We start from the raw sequence: 22,989 nt of genomic DNA, 5'->3' as shown, positions 1-22,989 counted from the left end.
TCTCTCACTCTCTTCCACACCACGTGCCATATTTTTTTCTTCCTTGTCATTCTTTCTCTAAAGGCTTCTTTTCATCCTTTCTTTACCTCTTACTCTTTATCTACATGCTCTCTCTCTCTCTCTCTCTCTCTCTCTCTTATTTCTCTGTCTCTCCCGGCTGCCCCCCCCTCCCTCCTTCTCTTATTCTCCCTTCCTTGCTCTCTCACTCCTTGAGCACTGTGATACTGTTGTCATGGTGACGCCCATCATTTTCTGGCATGAATGGAGGATACTTTATTGATGAGACGGCATGGCAGAGAGGGAGAGAGAGAAAGGGAGAGTGATGGAGAGAAAGACAAAGACAGACAGAAAGAAAGAGAGAAACCACTGGCAGGGAAAATCAGAGTGATATGGAAATGATCGTCCCCGCTGCTTACGATACTAAACATTTCCACCCTGTAATTTGCTCAGTGCTGATGAGTCAAAGAGGACGTTGCAAGCCGAAGCACGCTGAATCTCCTTGAGGGGTTTGGGATAGTCGGGGCTGCTGAAGAATACCCCCCAAAACACTGTTATTCATCACTCTCAGCGTGAGAAGTCGAAAGGGAGATTCCTCTTATTAGGAAGCAACGAGCTAGCTTCAGCAGCGCCACCAGTCGCCCATCTTTAATGATTTATTCTGTGTAAACATGGAGGCATAATAAAATGTGTTTTTTTTTTTAATTGTCTAGCATGAGCATTGGTGTTTTCAGGGGTCGGATGGACATCGTTATCAGCTTGTCGTGGTGTGATGTTTGCACACAGTGCAGACTGGCATCACTATCTAAAGCAGAAGGCGAGCTCGTTAGACACTTCTGATGTAGACATCATATTGAGAGGCTTGGCACAGCAGATAAGGTTCTTGTTTTATATTGAACCTTTTAGGTATTTGGCCGACATCATTACGCTAGATAAAGAAATCAGCGCCAGGGTTGATTTTTAAATACATATAATGCAGAAATATTGAGATATAAGAGATGCTCTTAAATGTGATAATGAACATAAAACTATAATTTTTATCATTTTCAGCTGCAATAAAGGGTTGACATGCATTGCTGGTGCTATTAAGGTATTAAAGACAAGAAGTAGCTCAAGACTGTGTAGTAGGAAATGATGGAGTGTGTGTGTGAGAGGGTCAAACTGGATGTGAGGTCGATTTCAGCTAACTTGTATTTGACCTCTGACCTTTGCCCCGCAGTCCACCTGCTGTCAGAGACGATCCAGGGAGTGACAGCCACCGCCACCGGGGTCCAGTACCAGCAGTCCTGGCTCTGCATCCTGTAAGCTGAAGTGTGTGTGTGTGTGAGAGAGAGAGAGATAGAGAGGTTTAGATCTGAAACAATTAGTCAATTAATCAATTAGTAGATCAACAAGGAATTATTTGACAACTATTGTAATTGATTTGTATTCATTTATCAAGTAAAAATACAAAAGACATTGTAGCCCCTCAAATGTTAAGATTTTCTACCTTTCTCTGTTTCATATCTTTGTAAATTGAATGTCTTTGGGCTTTAAATTGTAAAACAAGCATTTTGAGGACTTTTTTTTCTTTTTTTTTTACTATTTTCTGACTTTTTACAAACTAAATTTATGGTTTAATGGAAAAAATAATCAACAGATTGATGATGAAAGTTGTAGAGCTCACACTTGAAATAAAGGACAAGCAAATAACAACAATAATAAATAAGATAAGCAAGTATTAATCTGAATCATCATCATCACTAAACATGTACAACTAAAATAAAATATTTGATTAAAGCTGTACATACTGTTCTGTGACAACCATATCTCATACATTCCTGTTTTCAGCTTTGTGACATTACATTTTTCAGATACTCTAATGGGTCTTAAAATGATTTATTTGACTTAAGAAATAGGAAACTTGTGTCATGTTATAAAGGAACATTAAATGCTTCAGTTTATCTGAGAAATTTAAATCAACAGATTTGGAGATACATGGTTTTCATTGGTTTTCATTGGCCAGTGACAATATTTGAATGTGGTATGTGGTAGTGGGAGTGTTTTTGATATGATATTTAAATTTTGTGTAAATTACACTTAAATCCAACTATAGAACTACAGTACAGGAATTTATATGTGAGTGTGCCTGCAGCATATTTGTGTGCAGCCTCATATACTGTACATGGATGTGTGTGTGTGTGTGTGTGTGTGTGTGTGTGTGCTCACCCAGGACATTTGAATACTGTCCAACTGTTGCTGCAGACAAAGAGGTTAATCTATGGAAATGAAGGGCACTGCTGGTGAGGTGAGGTGTTGACATTTATAAAAACCTCCTCCTTCTCTCCTCTTTGCTCCAGCTGCAACGTGAAGCATCTCCAGAGGCGTCACGTGTGCATCTCTCGCCTGGAGAGGCCGCAAAACTGGGGGGAGAACTGCTGCGAGGTCCGCTATGTCATCCTGATACTGGCCCCGCTCAAAATGGTAACCGCTGCACCCAGAGGGAGTAAAATGATACGCGTGATTTATGTGTCTTACTGGATTACTGTGGCATTTGTTCATCCACTTTATTATTTGATTATTTGGTTTATTAATTTATTTTATTATCTATCCTTCATTTCATCATTTATTTGTGCTCTTTTGTAGCTGGCTGTTAAATTGTTGCTATGCTTATCCAGCTTAAATATTACCTCCTTATTCATTTGTCAATTCGTTCCGTCAGTTATTCACTAATAATGTGCTTAGAGGATCATTTTGAGGAAATGATACAGTCCAATTGTAGAGTCGTTTGAATCAGTCATTTGGCTTTTTTATCATTCATCTTTGCCTGAAAGTAAAAGTTCTGTAAGGTGAGTTAGCTGCAAGTTCAGTAAAACTGAACTCACTATATGATCAATGGAAACATATTGCTGCTACGACTGGAGTAGTTTATAATTTGCATACCCCGCGGCTCTGCTTTCAGCTACTGTATGTAAAAGGTGACGTATATTCAGTTCAACGCTTGAAACTTTTTAAGAAAGTAGTCTGCTCATGAAAATTCAGTAAAAGTCGGCCATCGTCCAATATATTGAATAAATAAGGGTGATCATTTTCTGTTTTTACATACAGTATTTTTACCAGTAAATACTCAGATATGTTAAAACAGATTTTCTCCAGGATTGCGTGTTCCCACGTTTCCAAACACCTGTTATGTTTCCTGCTGCAAAAAGCTGCTGATCAGCACAGGTTACAGTAACCAAGGTCCTGTTGGAAAAGGACAGGCCGAAAAATATAGTTTGATGATGATTTTGTAATTTAATATAAAAAAAAACCAATTGGGGAAAAAACATGAATTAGCTGCTGATTATGTGCCACAGTAATTTAAGTAATAAAACATGAATAAACTGCAGATTTCTTTGGATTACAAATGGTGCTTTTAAAATAAAATTTTTACTATGATTTTTTTCTACTCTGATGTTCTCACCTCAGATTTTAATTTATTTAAAAATGTAGGCTGACAGCAGGATTTAAAGGAAATATCTGTTATATTTCTCTATACTCAGAATATTGATTTTCCTTTTAAGATAATTTTCCACCAACTTCCCCTTGTTTTTACTATATCTAAAATACCAGTGGTACAGCTGCAGTGCTGCCAAATCTCTGCTGAACTGAATTTAATCCAAAGGCCTCTCAGTATCTTGTGTGGGCATGAGTGTCCTGTTGGCTGAACCTTCTGGGTCACTGTTGTGTGCAGGATTGCTGTTTTCTTCAGCTCTGAAGAGCTTGCTGTAGCCGGTGGAGAGTGCCACATATCCTGTAATACCCTTCCCTTCCATCAAACATGAACTCTTTCTACTTCGCATCAAGCCACTCAACCCTCCTGTCCTCCACTGCTCCATCCTGAGCTTTCAACTCCACCCCCCCCCCCCCCCCCCCCCCCACCCACCCACACATACACACACACACACACACACATCACTCTCCTGTCTTCAGATGGCTCTGATTGTTGCTCCACTCCAGATGGAGCCCTAATCCTCTAATCCTCAGCCCCGTTTCTGCTGTAAAAAAAGGGAATTCTTCATGCTGCCCACACTTTTAGCATGGTATCCCTCCACCTTCCTATCCAGCCACAAAAGCACACCATGTTCACTAACCCACCATCAAACTGGAACCACCATGTGGGGATTGGAATGACCCTGGCAATCAGCAATGCCTCAGCTAACTGCATCATGTTTTCTGTTTGTCTGTTTGTTTGTTTGGATTCTATCTCTTTTTTCCCATGAACCGTCCTTTGTGTTTGTGCCTATCCGCAATGCTTCGAGTGCCCTCCTTGCCAGTCTTACAGGCAGCAATCACAACCACTAATGGCATTCTCAGAGGCATTAATCTAAGCCCCAAGTAAACATAAAGCACTATTATGTCTCAATTATCCTTGATGGTGACTGCCTCTGCGAGAAAAATCTTTGAAGGGGCATGATGATAATGATAATAGGAATTCCTTTGGTTCCATCACCCACCATTTAGAGAGCTTTACAGCATTTGTGGCTTTTTTTCTTGTCCTTTTCTTTACCCAAAGTGAATGTGCTGAATAGGCATGACCTTTCTTAAAAAATGCTCCGTTTCTTATTCACTCGATTAAACAAACTCATACCTGAAAGCTCATATCATCACATTTATTTGCTGTTGCCTTCAAATAAACTGTGTTGAATATTGATGTGTTCACTCACTTTCTGCACCCACATTTTCCCAGTCCGCCTGGTTAATCAAACTAGTGACTGAACTTTCAAAACTTAAATAATCCCTCCATTGAAAATCCCATCTTTTGAGTATGACACACTCACTCCTTGTAGGCTTTAAAGGTGGCTCCCTGCTTTCTTGAGGATGGCAGCTGTAGTTAACTTGACCCAGAGTCACAGGAAGACATATCAAGATAGCTTCTGCAGCGTAATCCACTTCTCTGCCATTAGTTTCACTATGACCTAACTGAAAACGCTACCTCTGTGTCACGCTATTACCTCCTCATAGCTCTAGCAACCTTATGCTACAGGAGTAGTTTGAGAAGTTTCTATGGGTGCTGTGATACTTTTCAGCTTTGTGAGCGGCGTGGTTCCATGGATATCTCAACAACTATTCAATGGATTTCCATGAAATTTTGTGTATTCGTCATGTCCAGAGTATGAAGCCACCAGCAGATCAAATTCTTTACTTATCCAGTGAAATATCTCAATATGTTCACATCTACAAGATACATTGGCAGTTTATAGTAATTATTGATTGTACATATAGTATTTATGATTCTCAGATGATGTATCCTAATGACTGTGGTGATCCCCTGATCTTTCCTTTTAGCGCCGTTTAGCGAGGTTTTGTGGTTTTGAGTGAGATGTCTTGACAACTATTGGATAGATTGCTATGAAATTTAGTGCAGACATTCATCTTGAGGGCATCCCGATGGCCTAACAGTCAAGGCACATGCCACATAACCACAACGCCTACGGTTCGACTCCTGGCCGCGGGTCCCTTGTTGTGTGTCATACGTCTGACTCTCTCTCCCTGTGTTTCCTGTCTCTCTCTCCACTGACTCTCAAATAAAGGCAACATGCCAAAAAATAATAGTAATTTAAAAAAGACATTCATGTGGATGAATTAATAACTTTGGTAATACTGACTTCTTATCTTGCACCATCATCAGGTCAAAATTTTAATTTGTCTGATTTATTTGTAAAATACATGGAAAACTAACGGCGTTCCCATCAGCCTCAGAGGTATTTTGTGTTAAGTGTTAATTAGCGAATGTTGGCATGATAAAACACTAAACCAAGATGGTGAACATTAAAACAAAATTAAAAAATGACCAGCTAAACATCAACATGTATTGTCATTGTGAGTGTGTTTGCGTCCTGGCAGCTAATAGGGAGGCTTTTTTTTTTCTGCTGCAACTGTGGGTTTCCATTGGAATCCAGTGTAACTGCTGAGATTTGATACTCATCAGTTAGATTTTTGATGGAGTTTGCTTCTCAAACCTGTTGTCTGACTGTAGGTAGGGTATCCCATGCCTTGACATAGAAAGAGAGCCTTAAAAAAGTCAAGGTCTGTTCTTTCAACTCTTTCAGCTCTGGTTGAAATTCAATTACCGCTGTGAGAAAGCTTAAGGGCTTTAGTTATTCTATTTGCTGCAGCTGCTGCTGTATGCATTGAGCCCAGCTATGTTAGTATCATCACCACCTGGCTAACAAGGCTTCCATGACACCACGTGATCGCAGAGCCTGCCAGCACAATATTACCATCACTCTGTCACAATTTGTGACTTGTGATAGAATTATTTGTAACAGATGTGGGATTATTGTCCTCCAAAACACTCAACTCCAAACTGCCACCTACCCAACCTACCTGGGAAGTATTAATATTAAGATATACAGACCAGATTTATAGCTCTATTTGGCAGCTAAGCAGGAAGTTTTGGTGCATTTTGTAAAAGATTTTTGGCAACTGAGAGACATTTGATGAAAACAGCACCATTTTAAGTTGTGATTAATTATTTAAGAAACACGTTATACATCAGTTGACCTGATGACCAGATGATGTCTACTTTTGGCTAATCCAGTGAATTAAATACCTGACAGATCAAGGTATTTCATCACATTGATTAAAAAAAACAACTTCTAAATCTAATTGTTACAGTAGATAAATCTCACTGTATACATTGTCATCAGTGCTAAAAGCATTTGAATTTTGGGATGAAAGCTGCTTTAATCAATCTCTTTTTCAATATTGTGGTTATGTGATATATGTGGTATTTTAATCAGTACCTACCTGGGTGCCCAATAGTTTTGTATTAAAATGGTGTAATGTGAAAGGGTTTTTTAAAACCCACAAGAGCGTTCCAGCTCATTGTTTTGGTTTTATTGCCCGCAACTTTACTGATTCATTTTTCAGTCCCACCGCTCTCATCAGCACAGTTTCCTGCTGCAACAGGCAGCTGGTTTGCAAGAGGAACTCATAAAAACACGACTGTACACTATCCGCCCAGTACCAAATGGCAGACAGACAGTTATTGACAGTGAGACATTTAGCAGCTTAACCTCTTCCATTCTCCCTCCCTACCATAGACCCATTTTTGTCTTTTTTAGGGGGGCAGAGGATTTTTAGGGGGCGATAGCAGATGAACAGTATCTGCCACATAGAAGTGGTCTACATCATCTGAAAGCAGGGAACCTGAAGATTAATTTGAGACGCTCAGGACTGTGTGTGTTTTTTTTTGTCAGAAATCTATAAGAAACATTTTTTTGCTTAGGCGCCTATTCAAATTTTGAACGTTTAGAGTCTATAAGGTCTTAGAACATTATGATGGAAGTATATGATGGCCACTTCCATCCTCAATTATGTCTCATAAGTAGCAATTTTTGGGTTTATACCATTTGTTACACAGATTTGGTGCAAAATTTAACCGTTTTGACCACTCAAGAATTGATAAAAATGGTCAAAAATCCCTCCAAAATACCACATTAAGAAAATTCATGCTGTGATTTGGTATAAAAAAACATTTGACATTTGGAGATTTCTGCAAGAATTGCTTTTTTTGGCGATTGGATGGTGAGCACTTCTGTTCTAGAAATTGCTCAAAAACCCCTTATTGTCAGTATACCTAGAAACTACATACATCCTCTGAATGCCCTCGGCCTCTAGTTTGTGGTTATAAAGTTTCATGAGGCTGTGATTATCCTAGAGGTCACAATAGGTCATTTTACACAGTGAGGTCAAGTTTCAAAAAATGGTACACTACAATGACATTGCTACTGTGGGGACTAACATCATCACAAATGAATACAGTTGTGCTCACTGAATCCACAAGAGCTTTCCAGTCATACCCAATTTATGCAATTCTTAGACTGTTCAGGGACCTCATATGCAGAAATATTCAAATTCACCATTTATAGAATAGGTGAAAATAACACATTTAAATTGCATGTAAAAACTGCATGGGATTAATGTAAAGTGGCCATGTCTGTAAAGGGGAGACTTGTGGGTAACCATAAAACCCATTTTCATTCAGATGTCTTGAGGTGAGAGGTCAAGGTATCCCTTTGAAAATGACCATGCCAGTTTTTCCTTCGCCAAAATTTAGCCTAACTTCGGAGTGTTATTTAGCCCCCTTCCCGACAAGCTAGCATGACATGGATGGTATCAATGGATGCCTTAGGTCATCTAATTTTATACGGTATGATACCAGAATCTTCATCTAGCTTTAAAACTGAGCCTGCTACAGCCTTTGAAAGACAGTAACGTAAATATTTATATAAAATAGAAGCACGGAAATCCACCACATTTCCACTGCCCCCAATTGGCCAAAAAATCAGTGAATGCAGTTTTTGATTTCCTCTCCCACAGAAAAGCACCAAGACAGCGATGGAGCTGGGCAGGACGTTCGCCACCATGTTCTCTGACATCTCCTTCAGGCAGAAGCTGCTGGAAACAAAGACGCAGGAGGAGTTTAAGGAGGCACTGGTGTTCCAGAGGCACCAGCTGACAGCAGCCAACCAGCAGCCCACCGCTCTGGGGAAAGAGGAGACTGACCCCCGCAGTCACAAACCTCTCAAGGTGGGCAGCAGCGTGTGTGTGTGTGTATGTGTGTGTTTGCGGGAGCTATATATCCCGTATGTACCGCCTTTTAGTGTCAGGCTTTTTGCCACATTTCCACACATTTTAAAGCAGCATGTATTCATATGATGACATTATGAGTCACTCTCAGCGCCCTGAGCACTCCCTACCTAATTTTCCTCCATGTGTTAGAGTTGGGGTATTATCCGAAATCTTCCCATCCTCAACTTCCTTCCTCACCTTGCACTTACTCTCCCATCATCTCATTTCTTTACAGGGCTCTGTAGAGAAATGAGACTTATGCACATACATTTACACATTTCAACCTTTCTTTAAAATTCTCTTCAGTCTCCTTTTTCCATCCCCCCCCCCCCCCCCCCGACCTCCTCCTCCTCCTCCTCTCCTCGCTCGGCTGGCTTGACTCTTCCATCTTTTCTCTCCCCCTAATCAATCAGCATCAACTCCTGCCAGGCCTCCTCAGTGGGTAAATGACCTTACATCTCTCACAGTCCTGTCAGAACTCCCCACCCCTTAGCTACATGTGCATCTACACACGCACAAACACACACACACACACACACACACACACACATTCACGCACATAAACACACACCTCCAGAGGGGCTGTGCTCAATGCCACGGACCAACATCTCCTCCTAATGTTGCCGTTGACAGGCCAGGGCTCGCAGACATTTCCCCTTGTGTTTTTTTTTTTTTTTTTTTTTTTTTTTTATAGCGGAGGATTTTGTTAGGTGTTTATCCCAGGGCTTGAAAGGCTCAGTGCCACTCAGTGAAAGAGGGATATATAGAGAGAGACCGATGGAGAGAAAGGGGGGAAAGAAGGGATGAGAGAGAGGAGGGGAGGGGGAGAGAGCAGGGGAAATCGAGAGGGAATAGAAAATGATAAAATGAGAGAGAAAAGAACAGAGACAGAGAGACCACCCACCTTCTCCACCTTCTTTCACATCCGAAATTGACATTGGACCACCTGCAACATCACACCAATTTCCTAAACTTGAAGTAACAAGGCCATATTGTTGTTGTGTTTTTATGGTTTTACCTTCCTGTTGCCTCACTCTATCGACCATTCAGAGCGAATGGCAAACGGGTGGACGGTAATTCCTCTCTGAGACTTTTGTTTATCGAACCTGAGCCAAAAGCTTGTGATCACCACACACACACACACACACAAACACACACAAACACAATACACTCACCAGCTCCCTTGTAATAATAAATGATTCCATGATGTATAGGGATTTAATGGATGAATAGTGCTGGTTGAACAAGCATGCGTGGCTTCATAAAACTAGCCAGCTCGCTCAAGGAGAAAAAAAAAGAAAATGCTGATGCTGTTGTTTGTTTTGATGTTGTTTACATTGAAGTAAATTGCTTTGTTCTGCCAAAAACCGTCAAAACTTTTTAAGATGACAAATGAGGCAGGAATGATTTTCCCAAGGGCTTTTCCTACTCATACATCCCTCCGCCCCCACCTTGTCAAGTGCTCCATTTAACTGTGTAATGTTATGTTCAACAAGAAAATGAAACATTGGGTAATTGGATAATTTGCTTAATAAGCTCAGTCAGGACTGCACTTTACTCCCTATCTTCTGTAACCTGAAAGCTCATCTTTTTAAGAAGCACTTCATGTCTCCTTTTGGATCATGTGGTGGTTCTTTTCCATCTCCTGACATCTCTAAAAATACACAATCTTCTGTCCCTCGCTGTTTCTGTCATCTCTGTCATTCTTTATCATTCTAGGGACACTGGGATCTTAAGTAAATGTACATCTAAATGTGACCGTGCCGCTCTGCTGACATTGTTTTGGATTATTCGAGCTTTTCTAGGACTACTTTGTTGAATTTGATGATTCAAATCATCTATCAGAGAGCTCTCTGTGGATTTCAGTGTCTTAGCTGAATCATCAATTGGGCAGTTTTTTTTTAATCTTAATGTGTCACTGTCCAGAGCAGAGTAATGCATAAAAGATAAAGTTTGGGTACAGCCTCAGGCCTTACATGCTGTGGCATTTTTTTTGGAAGTCACCATGGATAACACAACCTAAATTGCCTAAAACCAAAATATTAAATTTTCAAAAACATTGTACATTATTAAGGATTAAATTGAAATGCGTATAGTTTCTTTTTTTGTTGCATTGAGTGTTTTTCAGGTATGTTTGTTTTTGAGGTTTTATATTTCTTACTTTTTCCACCTGTTAGATAAAACACTTGTCCATCTGGTAAACATACATGTTATTTGTCTGGAAAGCTAATTATTTTACCAGATATGTCAATTATTAACATCCAAGTTTACCATTATTCAGTATAAGACAGAATTTAGTTAACCTACATCGCTCATTTTTATTTTTCTTCAGGCCTCAGCAACCCCGTTTTCCCATTTGAACACCTTCACTCTCCAAAGTAACCAGGATAACAGTCCTGGAAGACAAAGGACACATGACAACACTCTTTTAAGTATTCAGCAGAATATACTGAAATGTACAGTATAATTTGTTAAACATACACACAAATGGATATAAAAAGAGAAAAAAAATGCAGTTGTCATTGCTTGCAGGTGGCACAAATGTCAAAATTGCAGCAGCTGTTGCTTTCCTTGCAAACCGCTGCTGCTGTTACTTATATCAGCTATAGGTGGCCAGGTTGGTCCTGGTTCAGTTACTTTGCATCAGCGAGTCCGTGTGTCCTTGTTAAAAATCTAACCTTTTCCCATCTGTCCACAGTGTAAAGATTTCTTCAAAGCTGGCCGGGGGATTTATGAGGACTTGTGCCGCAGACTGCCTCTCTACGCCTCTGACTTCACAGATGGTAGGCAGGACCTGGACTTGTAGTGAAAGTGAATCATCTTCCTTATTATGCCACACCGGGGTGCCTCTTGGCAGCTCCTCATTTGTCTGTCACCGTTTGCCTCAAATACATCTGTGCTGCATCTGTGTCACATCTAGGGTCGTCTCTTGCTAAAATGACTCAGATGTCTTACTGTTCCCTTATGTTCCCGTATGTCCAATATTATTGTAATTTCCCAAGTCATCAGACAAGGACATTGCCTTATATATTCCCATTGCAATCTCAGCAGGTTGGCGGTTTTATTGACTCATCAAATCATACTCTTTATCAAGAAATGTGTTTTAAGCTTTCTGCAACACCACTGCCCCCTCTCCAATAAATGTGCACATACAACAAGAACAAAAAAACAAAAAACCTGACTGAGACTACCTGAGGTGCATTTAAGCAGAACAAAGTTGTTAAACTGGATTCTCCTCCTCAACTGCTCTTTTTTCAGTCCTGTCCTCATTTCATAAAAATCCAAACACATTCATTGTGCTGTAACAAAATCAAGATATTTCTGTCTTGTGAGTGTCATCAGATAATGATCATCTGATGAAGGTCACAGGACCAAAATCATTGTGATCACATTAGGGCCCAATTAAAGTGTTTTATTCCAAAATGAGTTATCCATCATTTGGATAAAAGGGATAACTGCTTTTACAAAATGATGGATAGCACAAAACTGAAACAAATTACTCATATTTTTTTGTAAGGGCAGTAGGTAGTGTAAGCCCTTGTAGAATAGTTTTACTGTACGTACTGGATGGTCCATATTGTAGAGGCACTGAATGATGAACTCTGTTAATGTTTTTGTCATTTTTGAAATGAAAGTGTTGAGCCTCCTCCGCTCCATTATGAGGTGAATATGACTCATGTGTTTGCATTTGTCTCCCCTCAGGTATAGTTGGCAGTAATAAAACCCTACTGAAGTACATGACCACAGCCATCTTCCTCTACATCGCCATCCTCCTCCCCGCCATCGCTTTCGGCTCCCTCAATGACGAGAGCACACGTGGTGAAATTGGTACGAGGACATACTCGAAAATACCCACCTGAACACCTTTTTCTCAGCAGCTCTGCTTACTGGTTATTTTCTGCACAGACAAATCCTCACACAGAGTTTGAAGTTTGGATCTAACAAACTACTATTTTTAACAACATATTCTAATCAATAATGTTTTTAGGAGGAGATAGACTACATATCCCATACAGCTTAATGAGCAAGGTCATTAACTCCCTTTACATCAGCAGTTAGCTCAATATAACAATACAATAATAATCACTGACTTAAAGTTATGGGTTGTGCAGTATTCAGGAATTAAACATTATTAGTTGCCAACAGAGTTGATGTTAGATAAGAGGCTGGTGGTTTCATACTATCGCTGTTTATGATTTTATAATCTATTATTTAGTGTAGCTTAAAGCTGCATCAGTTGATTTTTGGCCACTAGAGGGCAGAAGAATCCCCAAAAACTGGCAGAGTATGTTAGCAAACAGTTCACTATTTCATTTATCCGACAGATGAGGAACAACATCATGCCTGTGACACTTACCTACTACCTGAATAGCACATGTGCAATAATAGAATACTTTATGTAATTTCACTATAAATTTTGTTTATATTTAGTTTATATAGAAAACAGGTTAATAAACGTCCTCAATTGTGAAAAATAAATAATAATATGTGAGGTGAAAGCAGCTTTCTTTCTGATGGGCATGGTGACGTCTGGTTGGGGGATACTTCTGTCAACTACAAACACTCCTCACACAGGACAGGGGTTTTTTTAATTGATTGTATTGATTATTCTGCCAGTTAAACCCCCCCGCTGTCACTACTCCAAGTGAAGAAAATCCCTCCAGACAACACCAAGTTCCCCAAACGAGCCAAACACAATCTGACAAACAAACCTCCAAACTAACTGTCAGGAGGGAAACTGACAACAAATAAGGAAAACAACAACACCAAAATCTCTGTCTGGAAGCAGGTGAAACAGGCAGGAGTCCCGGTTTGAACTAATATCACAGAAAGCAAGCAGTGATAACTCGTTTTGCTTATTGATACATCACTTGGATGTTTTACCTTCACTTTGCTGAAAGATGTATGTGCAGTTTGTTTTCACATTCGTCTGCTGAAGTAGTAAAACTTCTCTCTTCTCATTTTAAATCTCCGTTTAACGTGTTCATACCAGCAGGATTTGTGACAACACAACTTGTTTGGATGACAGTCTTCGTCCAGTATGCAACTTTCACAATTGTGATGTGGAAACTTGAAGCCTCCAGTGTACAAACACTGTCAATAGAGTGAAGTAGGAAACATCTTGCATCCAGCAGATAAACTTTTGAAATCCCCCTGGATTTTTTTAAAGAGGAAGGAGTAGATGTAATTTTAAGTTTCTCCTCAGAAAACCATATCAGACACAAATTATTATTCAAAACAGAATACTTTTATATGTCTTAAACATGTCCAAAGGGGATCGGAGAAAATCTTTTGCCTTGTAATAACATTCCCTGTTTAAAAATGATTTGGTAAATTTCTCCAGTTTTCTGTTCAGCTCTAGAGAAGAACATTAATCAGAACATGTGAATATTTCCTTCCTGTTTTATCTCTGTGTGTTCTTCTCTTCCCAGATGTCCGGAAGACCATCATCGGTCAGAGCATTGGTGGGGTCATCTACTCGTTGTTCGCCGGTTCTCCTCTAGTCATCCCTCTAACCACAGCTCCCCTTGCTATCTTCATCAGCGGTAGGCTTTCCCTCTTTCATTCAACCCAGCTCAGCCAAAACACACTTATCTTTTCACAGTTCCTGCCAACGGCCAATTTGAAAAGGAGGCTTGGGGTAGGTGGAGTACTAAGAAGATTATGTCAGAAATCAAGAGGAGGAGGCACCCAACCGTGTAGAACAGCAGCTAGAAACTCTTGCATCCTCATCTGCTCTTTTACCAGAAAACAGCAATGTTGGAGTCATTTAGCTGTTTGTTCACACATTTGCCCTTAATGAGTGTTCCCAGTGAGGTCGAACAATAAGAACATATCTCCAAAAATGTGTGTTTTTTAGGAATGAAAGAAAATAACTTCTTTTTTTTTTTCCCTTCTTACGTAATGGTTTGTTCCAGAGGCCTACGGGTCAGGAAGCTCGCTCATTGCATACACGAACATGTAAACTTTATATTCAGTTCAGAGAGACAACAGCACATAAACTGTTATGTTTTTTTACCCAACAGCAATGTTTTGTAGTTTGGAATTTAAACAATCTTGACGGCTGGAAGTTGCAGAATCGGGCAGTGATGAGGAAAAGCAGTGACTTCGATGCCAAGATGTATTTTTAATACCAAAGCTGTTTGTGGGGTTTGTGGCGTGATGATCTTTGAAGTAAATGGGTTAGAATTATGCTAAGCACATTCTCATGGGAATAATTGTCTGAGCAGAACAATGGCTTGTTTGTAAAGTTGTAACTCATCTTTGCACAAATCTGCTCAACATTACAAGTAAATTGTTTTGGTTTTAAAGTGGCAATCTTGAACATCTCCGTTTCGTTCTCTTTGGTGGCACCATATGGCGTTAATCAGTAATTGCAGGTCTGGTTTTTGGACCTCACTCGACCTCACTCCCAGAGATCCAAACAGTGTCGCTGCTGTGTGATGTCACGCTAGCACAAGCGAATTGAAGAGCAAGTCTGTTGTGTTAGGTTCACCTAGCCTCTCTGGCGGATTAACCACCAGGTGATAGAAAACACGTAAAACACGTAACGCATGGCGGGAAAGTCACCACAGACACCTGGTTGGTAATAATCATAATACTGCAAATGCAAGCGCTTTCATCAGTGAGCCATAGACTGAATCACCATTGTGTAAACATGGTGATTCAGTCTTAATCGCTATTTATTTAAATGAAAATCTTAACATTTATTTTATCTTTGTATGAAATGTGTGAAAATCAACATCTGCTCAAGCTTATGCAGAAATCTCTAATACAGTTCTTCCTCAGATTCTTCATGAATAGCAGCAAAAACAGTCCTTCTGTTGTTTTATCTTTTTTTTTTTTTAAAGCATATGTGTATTTACAGAGTACAAAAAGATGATCAATACTGTTCCTTTCCATTGTTTTTTTTATTTATTGATTGAATTGATGGTCTCCTTCTGTTGGCTCTTTGTTCATCACATACAATATCTCAAACATCATGGATTTAATTTAGATGAAACTTGAAGGAATAATGCATTTCTTGACTTTCTTTGTATCGTATGGAAACTGATTAGGCCAACAACCATGCTTCAGTGTCCATACGCATTACAAACAAGGTGACATATGAGTTAGTGTTTATCTGCATCGTTTTTTGGGGGTATACACGATTACTGCTCCCTCATATTTGCATTAGCAAAAGAAGCAGAGCAGCTGCACATGAACTGTGCTTTATTTGTTGAGTGCATGTTGGTAACAAGGATTAATAATAAACTTGCAGTGATCCGAGGAATCTGTGATGACTACAACCTGGACTTCCCGGCATTCTACGCTTGCATCGGTCTGTGGAACTGCCTCTTCCTCATCCTGGGAGGGATCTTCAATGTCAGCCTTGTCATGAAGCTCTTCAAAAGGTCTTACCACACACACACACACACACACACACACACACACACACACACACACACACACACACACACACGCACACACTTTTAATTAAACTCACCTTAATTCATTTTATTTGAGTACAATCCAATTTATTTAATTAATTCTTAAATTTTCTGTTAGTATGCGTCCTTCTCTTCTCGTCTCTTTTAAAAAGTTTTAGATTTTTTACTCTGTTTAAACAAATTTTACTTTTACTTTGAATTTATGTCATGAGTTTGTGTTTTTGTTTCACTGCTGCACAACTAATTCACACCTTAAGCACAAATAAAGTGATAGATTTTTATTGGGTTCTAATAAGGTCGACTGAAACCGCAGGATCATTTTCAGATATAAAAAAACATAAGCCTGCAAACTGTAATTTCACATTACAATTTTTATATAAATTTTGAGTTTAATATTAGTCACCCCTGCTTGTTTAGAAGTTTTACATTTAGTTACATTGCAAGCTGTGTGTGTCTGAGTTGGACTGGGTGCTTGGACACCGGACACCTGTATGTCTGCCTGCAGGTGTAGTTTTATGTCTTAGAGGTATAATAATTTTGTGTATGTATCACAACATGTATAGATCATGAAACAAACAATATTTCATACTTCAGTGATGTTTTCTAATTTAATTCAGTAACAATAACAATCAAATATTTGCTGAAGATTCATTTTCTTTTATACCAATATTTTGAAATTGTACGGATGTTAGTTTTAATTATTATTTCATTATGTTATTCTCTTTTCTTTTATTAGTTTTTAGTTTTATTTCAGTTCATTTAACACTTTGCAGTTTTTTAACACCTTGTTTTTTACATACTATGCTATAACCGATTTGATTGTCACTTCTATAATGTGATGTCGCCGTGTTTTTCCAGGTCAACGGAGGAGGTCATCGCCTTGTTCATTTCCATCGCATTTGTAGTCGATGCAGTCAAAGGCACAGTCAAAAGTAAGTTTTCATTTGTTGTTGTCATTTTCATTTCAATTTTATGTACATTGTGCCAAATCAAAACAGAAGTTATCTTGGCCAGGGCACTTTTCACACAGAGCAGGTCTAGACCGTACTCTTTAATTTATAGAGACCCGACATTCCCCCAATGAGCAAGCACTTGGCGACAGCGGCGAGGAAAAACTCCCCTTTTAACGGGAATCAACCTTGAACAGAACTGGGCTCTAGGTGGGCGGCCATCTGCCTTGACCGGTTGGATTGAGAGAGAAAGGAATGGGAGAGGGGAGGGAGAGACACAGGGAAGCATAATAACAATAATAATAAACAATAATGATAATAATAAGAATATGACTATTATAATAATAAAAGCAGGCGTTGGCATCAAGCAGGACCACAGCAGCACGAGGTCCACAGCCACAGTCCATGGAAGCCCACAATCCATCACTAGGCGATCCATGACCATGATCCATAGCAACCTGTGAGACAGGAAAGCACAAAAACTCCAGGGAAGAAGCCAAGTTACTGACACACATGACAGATGTCTTTCTTCTTTGTTTTCACAGCTCAGCCTGCAGCTTGTCTGTGTATTTCTTCCTGCCACATCACAGGAATTTTGGCTGTGCAAATCAAGAGCTTGTCGTCAGCTCTGACTAATCAGAACCAACGCTAACGCTAGCATCATACCTGCTGTCACATCCACCACCAGACCTGGCTTACAAGAAGTGTCAGGCTGGCAAGGAATTACAAGCTAATGTCTGATTTTTAAACAGCTAATTTCCAAAGTATCTTAATTTACAGTGTACAATAGCTGAATTTTAGAGGGTTTTTTTTTTTTTTAGGTGAGCAGCTAATTAATATTCCTGTCCTCGACTAAGGAATCCTTTGTTGACTCATAGTCATAAGATCTCTTCAACTCATCATTAAGTAAATTTAATTAGAATCTGTCAAATAGCTTTTCCCTGTATTATTGTTCTGCAGATGAATTAAGTCTTACAGAAAGAACTCAACATATTTCTTTATATTAGTATGATGCCAGATATAATTTTTATTATTTAAGTAGATTTTCTGAAAATAGACTATAAAGACAACAACAACAACAAAAATCAGACCCTAACAACTGATTAACTAACTATTTAATTAATTAACTTTTTATTAGTTTACTTATGTAATGTAATGAGATTCTTATTAGGGATTTGACCTGTGGTGGATTTGAATAAGTGAGCATTTGGTGAAACACAGAGCCCTCTATGGTGTTTAGCGGTGAGGAGAGAGAAATAAACCCATAATGTCCTGTGTTACTCTGGTGGGTCATCATACTGAGAGGCTGAGAGAAATACGATGCACTAAATGAATCAATCCAGATTTTGAACCCAGCCTGCAGTCATATTTCACCACCCCTGCCTTTACTGCGCCTCATCTTAGTATATCATAAATATTTTACACAATTTAATTTTCCAAAAAATGAGATGACGATAGCAGAATGTAATTTATTTTGAATGCGATGTTGTCCTGTTTGGAGATTGCCGGTGCAGTAGTTCAATTTTCAGAAACCATTTGTAAAATACGCTCCGAGCTCATATGCCATTACCATAATATTAACCTATGCCATTTTGTAGGCACTTTTCATCCAAAATATTTCCCAGGAACATGAATGAATACATTTTGGGTTGTTATCCAGTCTCCCCTGTAGAACTTTGCTTGCCCCATAACTTTCTTCTGGTTTTGTGAAAAGGCCTGCAGAGGGAGCTGCATGCAGGTTGTGTCACACGCTCTTCAATGACGATAGAGATGATTTCTACCTGTCTGGCGCTCTTATAGACAAGGTTGTGTCCTCCTTCTTATTTAAAATGGAAGAAGAGCCATCGCTCTGCAGAATTTAACATTACAGCCTCCTATGAGATTATTACTAAAGAGGCAGATGCACATTGCGATTTTGAGGTTGATTTAAGTTCTGAAGTGGTTGTCTGGACTGATCAGGCCATATCAGGAGATAAAATAAAGGATCAAAGTTTGAGGATTCTTATTGTTGGCACCATATACAGACAGGTGACAAATAAAAGGAAAAAAACTTGAATAAATGAGTGGAGAAACATGACAAACACAGATGCTTCCACACAGGTGCACTGCATGGTACAATTAAGCAATTAACATCCAATCATGCTCTGTGGCATGTATAAAAATGCTGAGCGGGCCCAGGTGATTCTTATTTTGTGTCAAGCTGGCAAGAGGAAACGATCCAAGTGACTTTGAAAGAGGGTTCATCGCTGGGGCACGGATGGCAGGAGCTTCAGTCACAAAGGCTGCTCAGCTGGTGTTTCAATAGGAACAGTGACTCAAGTGACATCTGCATTCACATCTATGGGAGAGACTTCAGTAAATAGGGTTTGAAATTGTGGTCAACAACGCACATTTGATGGCTGTGATGCTTGCACATAAGTGCAATGTGAAAGGAAAAACAGAGGAGCAACTCTTCCTCAGGTGACTGAGGATGCAAATGCAGGACGTGATCAGACTGTGTTAAGCAAGAACAATCTGTCAACAGTTACATAGAGAGGGATATTATAGTAGGATTGTACTGCATAAACCCCTCATTACAAAGATGAATGCACATTTCAGAGTTCAGTGGTGCAAAAACCATAGGCGCTGGTCTACAGAGATGTGGAACAAGTGATATGGTCAGATGAGTCATCCTTCACCATATTCTCGACGAGTGGGCGAGTGCATGTGTGGTGTACACCAAGAGAGCAGTACAGGCTTGAGTGGTTGACGCCTACAGTGAGGGGATCCAGTCTGTTATGCTGTGGGGGGGCATTTCGCTAACATGGTTTGGGTCCATTCGTCCCCTTAGAGGGAAGGGTCACTGCAAATCAATACAAAGTCGTTCTGAGTGATCGCCTTTATCCTATGATGAAACATTTCTATCCTGATGGGAGTGGTCTCCTCCAGGATGACAATGCCCCCATCTATAGGGCGCACGGGGTCACTGAATGGTTTGAGGAGTGTGAGGATGATGTGAATCATACGCTATGGCCTTCACAGTCACCAGATCTCAACCTAATTGAACACGTATAGGAGATTTTGGACTGACGTGTTAGACAGCGCTCTCCACCACCATCATCAAAACACCAAATGAGGGAATATCTTTTGTAAGAATGGTGTTCATCCCTCTAGTAGGCCTCTAGAGACTTGTAGAATCAATGCCAAGGCACATGGACGCTGTTCTGGCGGCACATGGTGACACCTTGATGTTGTTTTTTGTGCCTCTGCAATGACGGCAGCCGTTACGTTTTCGGGTTGTCCATCCCGTTTTCATGAACATGATATCTCAGGAACACCTTGAGGGAATTTCTTCAAATCTGGCACAGACATCCACTTGGACTCAAGGATGAACTGATTAGATTTTGGTGGGCAAAGGTCAAGGTCACTATGACCTCATGTCTGTCCCATTCTCATGAAAGCGATATCTCAGGAATGCCCAGAGAGAATTTCATTAATTTCTGGCCATAACTCAAGAATTCATATGCTAATTGTGACACAGTTTCACACAAATGTCTAATAGGAATAAATGATGAAGTGATGACATTTTATATCCAAAAGGTCAAAGGTCAACTTCATGGTGACATCACAATGTTCTGCAAAAACACTTTTCTTGCCATTATTCAACGCTATAACTCAGGAACAGAAGGAGAGATTGTGACCATATTTCACATTTGGTCAGATACTGAATTGGTGACACAAATCCTGCCCTCAGAAAGATTTGTTGATAGGTTGCATAGATCATCCGTTGTTGGTGCGAGCTGGCAGATTAGCATACTAGCCACAGTCTTGTTCCTGTGATTTGTCACTCGTCTGTGTGTGTGTGTGTGTGTGTGTGTGTGTGTGTGTGTGTGTGTGTGTGTGTGTGTGTGTGTGTGTGTGTGTGTGTGTGTGTGTGTGTGTGTGCTGTACACCATGAGTGAGTATTTAACGATCGAGTTGATCAGGTGCAAAGCTGCAGGTCTCCTCTTACAGCGTTACAGTCTTTGTTGCTGATGTGTCTCCATCCAATCTTTCAACGACTACTAAATTTAGTATTTTTTGTATGTGTCTTTGCCTTTTCCATGTTCATTGCAGCATAACCACTGCAAACTGTTTTTGAGGGGTATTTGTTGCTGGTTTGATACAAGATTTCTTGCATATTTTTAGGGTTTTCTAGTCGATTTTTATTTGTATAGCCCAATGTCACAAATTACAAATGTGCCTTAGAGGGCTTCATAATCTGTACAGCAATATAACATCCTCTAACCTTAAACCCTTGATTCGGATAAGGAAAACCCTCCTAAAAAAAACCTTTACTGGGGAAAAATGGAAGAAACCTCTGAAGAGCAACAGTAGAGGAATCCCTCTCGTCCAAGACTGACAGACATGCAACAGATGTTGTGTGTACAGAATGAACTAAGAAAGCAAAATTACAGAAATACAGCATGGAAGAATTGGATGACAAAATTATAGATAGATTAATAACATGGGGCTCCAACTAATGATTATTTTCATTATCGATTAATCTGTCAATTATTTTCTCAATTAGTCTGCATGTATGACACAGAAAAGCTTCAAATCCTCACATTTGATAAGCTGAAACCAGCTGAAACCAGCAAATACATGACAAAAAACGATTATTCAGTTAAGATGATCAACTAATTGTTGTGGCTTTAAATATAAATGAAGAATATGATCAGCAGGAGGTAAAGCAACTCATTTTGTGCCATGTGACCTCACCGCTGGTGACAAGACTAATCATAGTTTTACCTGTCATGTGGTGCTTTCCTCTGGATTTATTATTATTATTAAGTATTGCTGTGCTAATTTCTGACTGTGAAACTGACTAGTGAAAGTAGTTATGTGTGGGGCATCTAACCGTGTTGGGTTCAAAAAATTTTAAAAGTATATTTGGGGCATTTTGCCTTTATTAGATAGAAGACAATAGATGATAGGAAAAGTGGGGTGAGAGATACGGGATGACATGCAACAAAGGTCCCTGGCTGGACTCCAACCAGGAAGGTTGCAAGTACATGGTCAGCATCTGTAACACCAAGGCTACCATGCCCCCACACCCCTGTTTCAATGATCTATATTACTATCTATTCCCAGCTGAACTGAATACTGTGGTGATGTGATTTCAGTCTTTCAGAGGTACTACCACGCACCGACGCTGGCCAACAGAAGCATAGAGGACTTACCCCGGGGTGGAGACCTGCTGGGGGGAAACAGAAGTGAGGTGGCAGCAGGGTTGGTGCTCAACACCCTCCCTGAATCCTTCATCCAATGCACTCGAGAAAGGCCTGTCCTCTGCCTCCTGCTGATGATGGGAACATTATGGATGGGTTACACCCTCTACCAGTTCAAAAGGAGGTACGCGCAGCACTGCAGCGCTGCAGCACTCTTTAGATAAATCACTGGAGAAGTTTAAATTGTGTTTGGATGGAAGCACTGCTGGCCAGATGAATACTGCTGAGTAGGGCCTTGACTCTAAAGACTGTCAGGAGTGACAGAGCTTGCGAGAACTTTCCAGACAGGCTCTTACAAAGCTCCCTTTTCTGTTGAAGCTTCTGTTCTTCCCTGTGATTTAATAAGCATTAATATTCTACTTCTGATTGCTCCCAGTAATCAAATCAACCTCAAAGCTGGATTCAATTGTGTAAGCAAAAGGAAGACCAAGGTACTTAAACAGTGTCAGGATTGCAGCCATTGTCCTTGTCTTGTCCATAGTAATTGTATTCCTCTATTATTTGTCTCTCCCCACTCTCTCCTCTCTCTCTCTCTTTGTTTCTCTCTGTCTCTCTCTCTCTCTCTCTCTCTCTCAGTCCATTCCTGCATGCCAAAGTGAGGGAGGTGCTGTCAGACTGCGCCCTGCCGATTTCAGTGCTCATGTTCTCCTTCATCGGCTCCTACCTGTTCAGTGATATTGAGCGTTAGTATCATTTATTGCTTCCCTGGACAGTTTTTCATGTACAGGATCATCAGTGTGTGTATCAGCCTGCAACACATGTGGC

The 22,989-nt window shown here is 40.0% G+C and overlaps 1 protein-coding gene across 9 annotated transcripts in view; it reads left to right on the top strand.

Annotated features, from left to right (window-relative positions):
• Positions 1-22,989, top strand: part of slc4a11 (solute carrier family 4 member 11) — a 126,204-nt gene that overhangs the window by 89,828 nt on the left and 13,387 nt on the right. For all 9 annotated transcript variants that reach the window (XM_044374665.1, XM_044374662.1, XM_044374666.1 and 6 more), the window contains 10 exons: positions 1,217-1,298; positions 2,337-2,460; positions 8,344-8,553; positions 11,294-11,378; positions 12,298-12,423; positions 14,028-14,141; positions 15,857-15,989; positions 16,884-16,957; positions 22,120-22,348; positions 22,801-22,907. In XM_044374665.1, the coding sequence (XP_044230600.1) occupies positions 1,217-1,298; positions 2,337-2,460; positions 8,344-8,553; positions 11,294-11,378; positions 12,298-12,423; positions 14,028-14,141; positions 15,857-15,989; positions 16,884-16,957; positions 22,120-22,348; positions 22,801-22,907 (1,284 nt within the window). The remainder of the gene's footprint in view (positions 1-1,216; positions 1,299-2,336; positions 2,461-8,343; positions 8,554-11,293; positions 11,379-12,297; positions 12,424-14,027; positions 14,142-15,856; positions 15,990-16,883; positions 16,958-22,119; positions 22,349-22,800; positions 22,908-22,989) is intronic.

Source organism: Thunnus albacares, chromosome 15 (assembly GCF_914725855.1).
Source record: "Thunnus albacares chromosome 15, fThuAlb1.1, whole genome shotgun sequence".
Lineage (NCBI taxonomy): Eukaryota > Metazoa > Chordata > Actinopteri > Scombriformes > Scombridae > Thunnus > Thunnus albacares.
The sequence above is the reverse complement of the archived record's forward strand: the minus strand, read 5'-3'. Positions and strand labels throughout refer to the sequence as shown.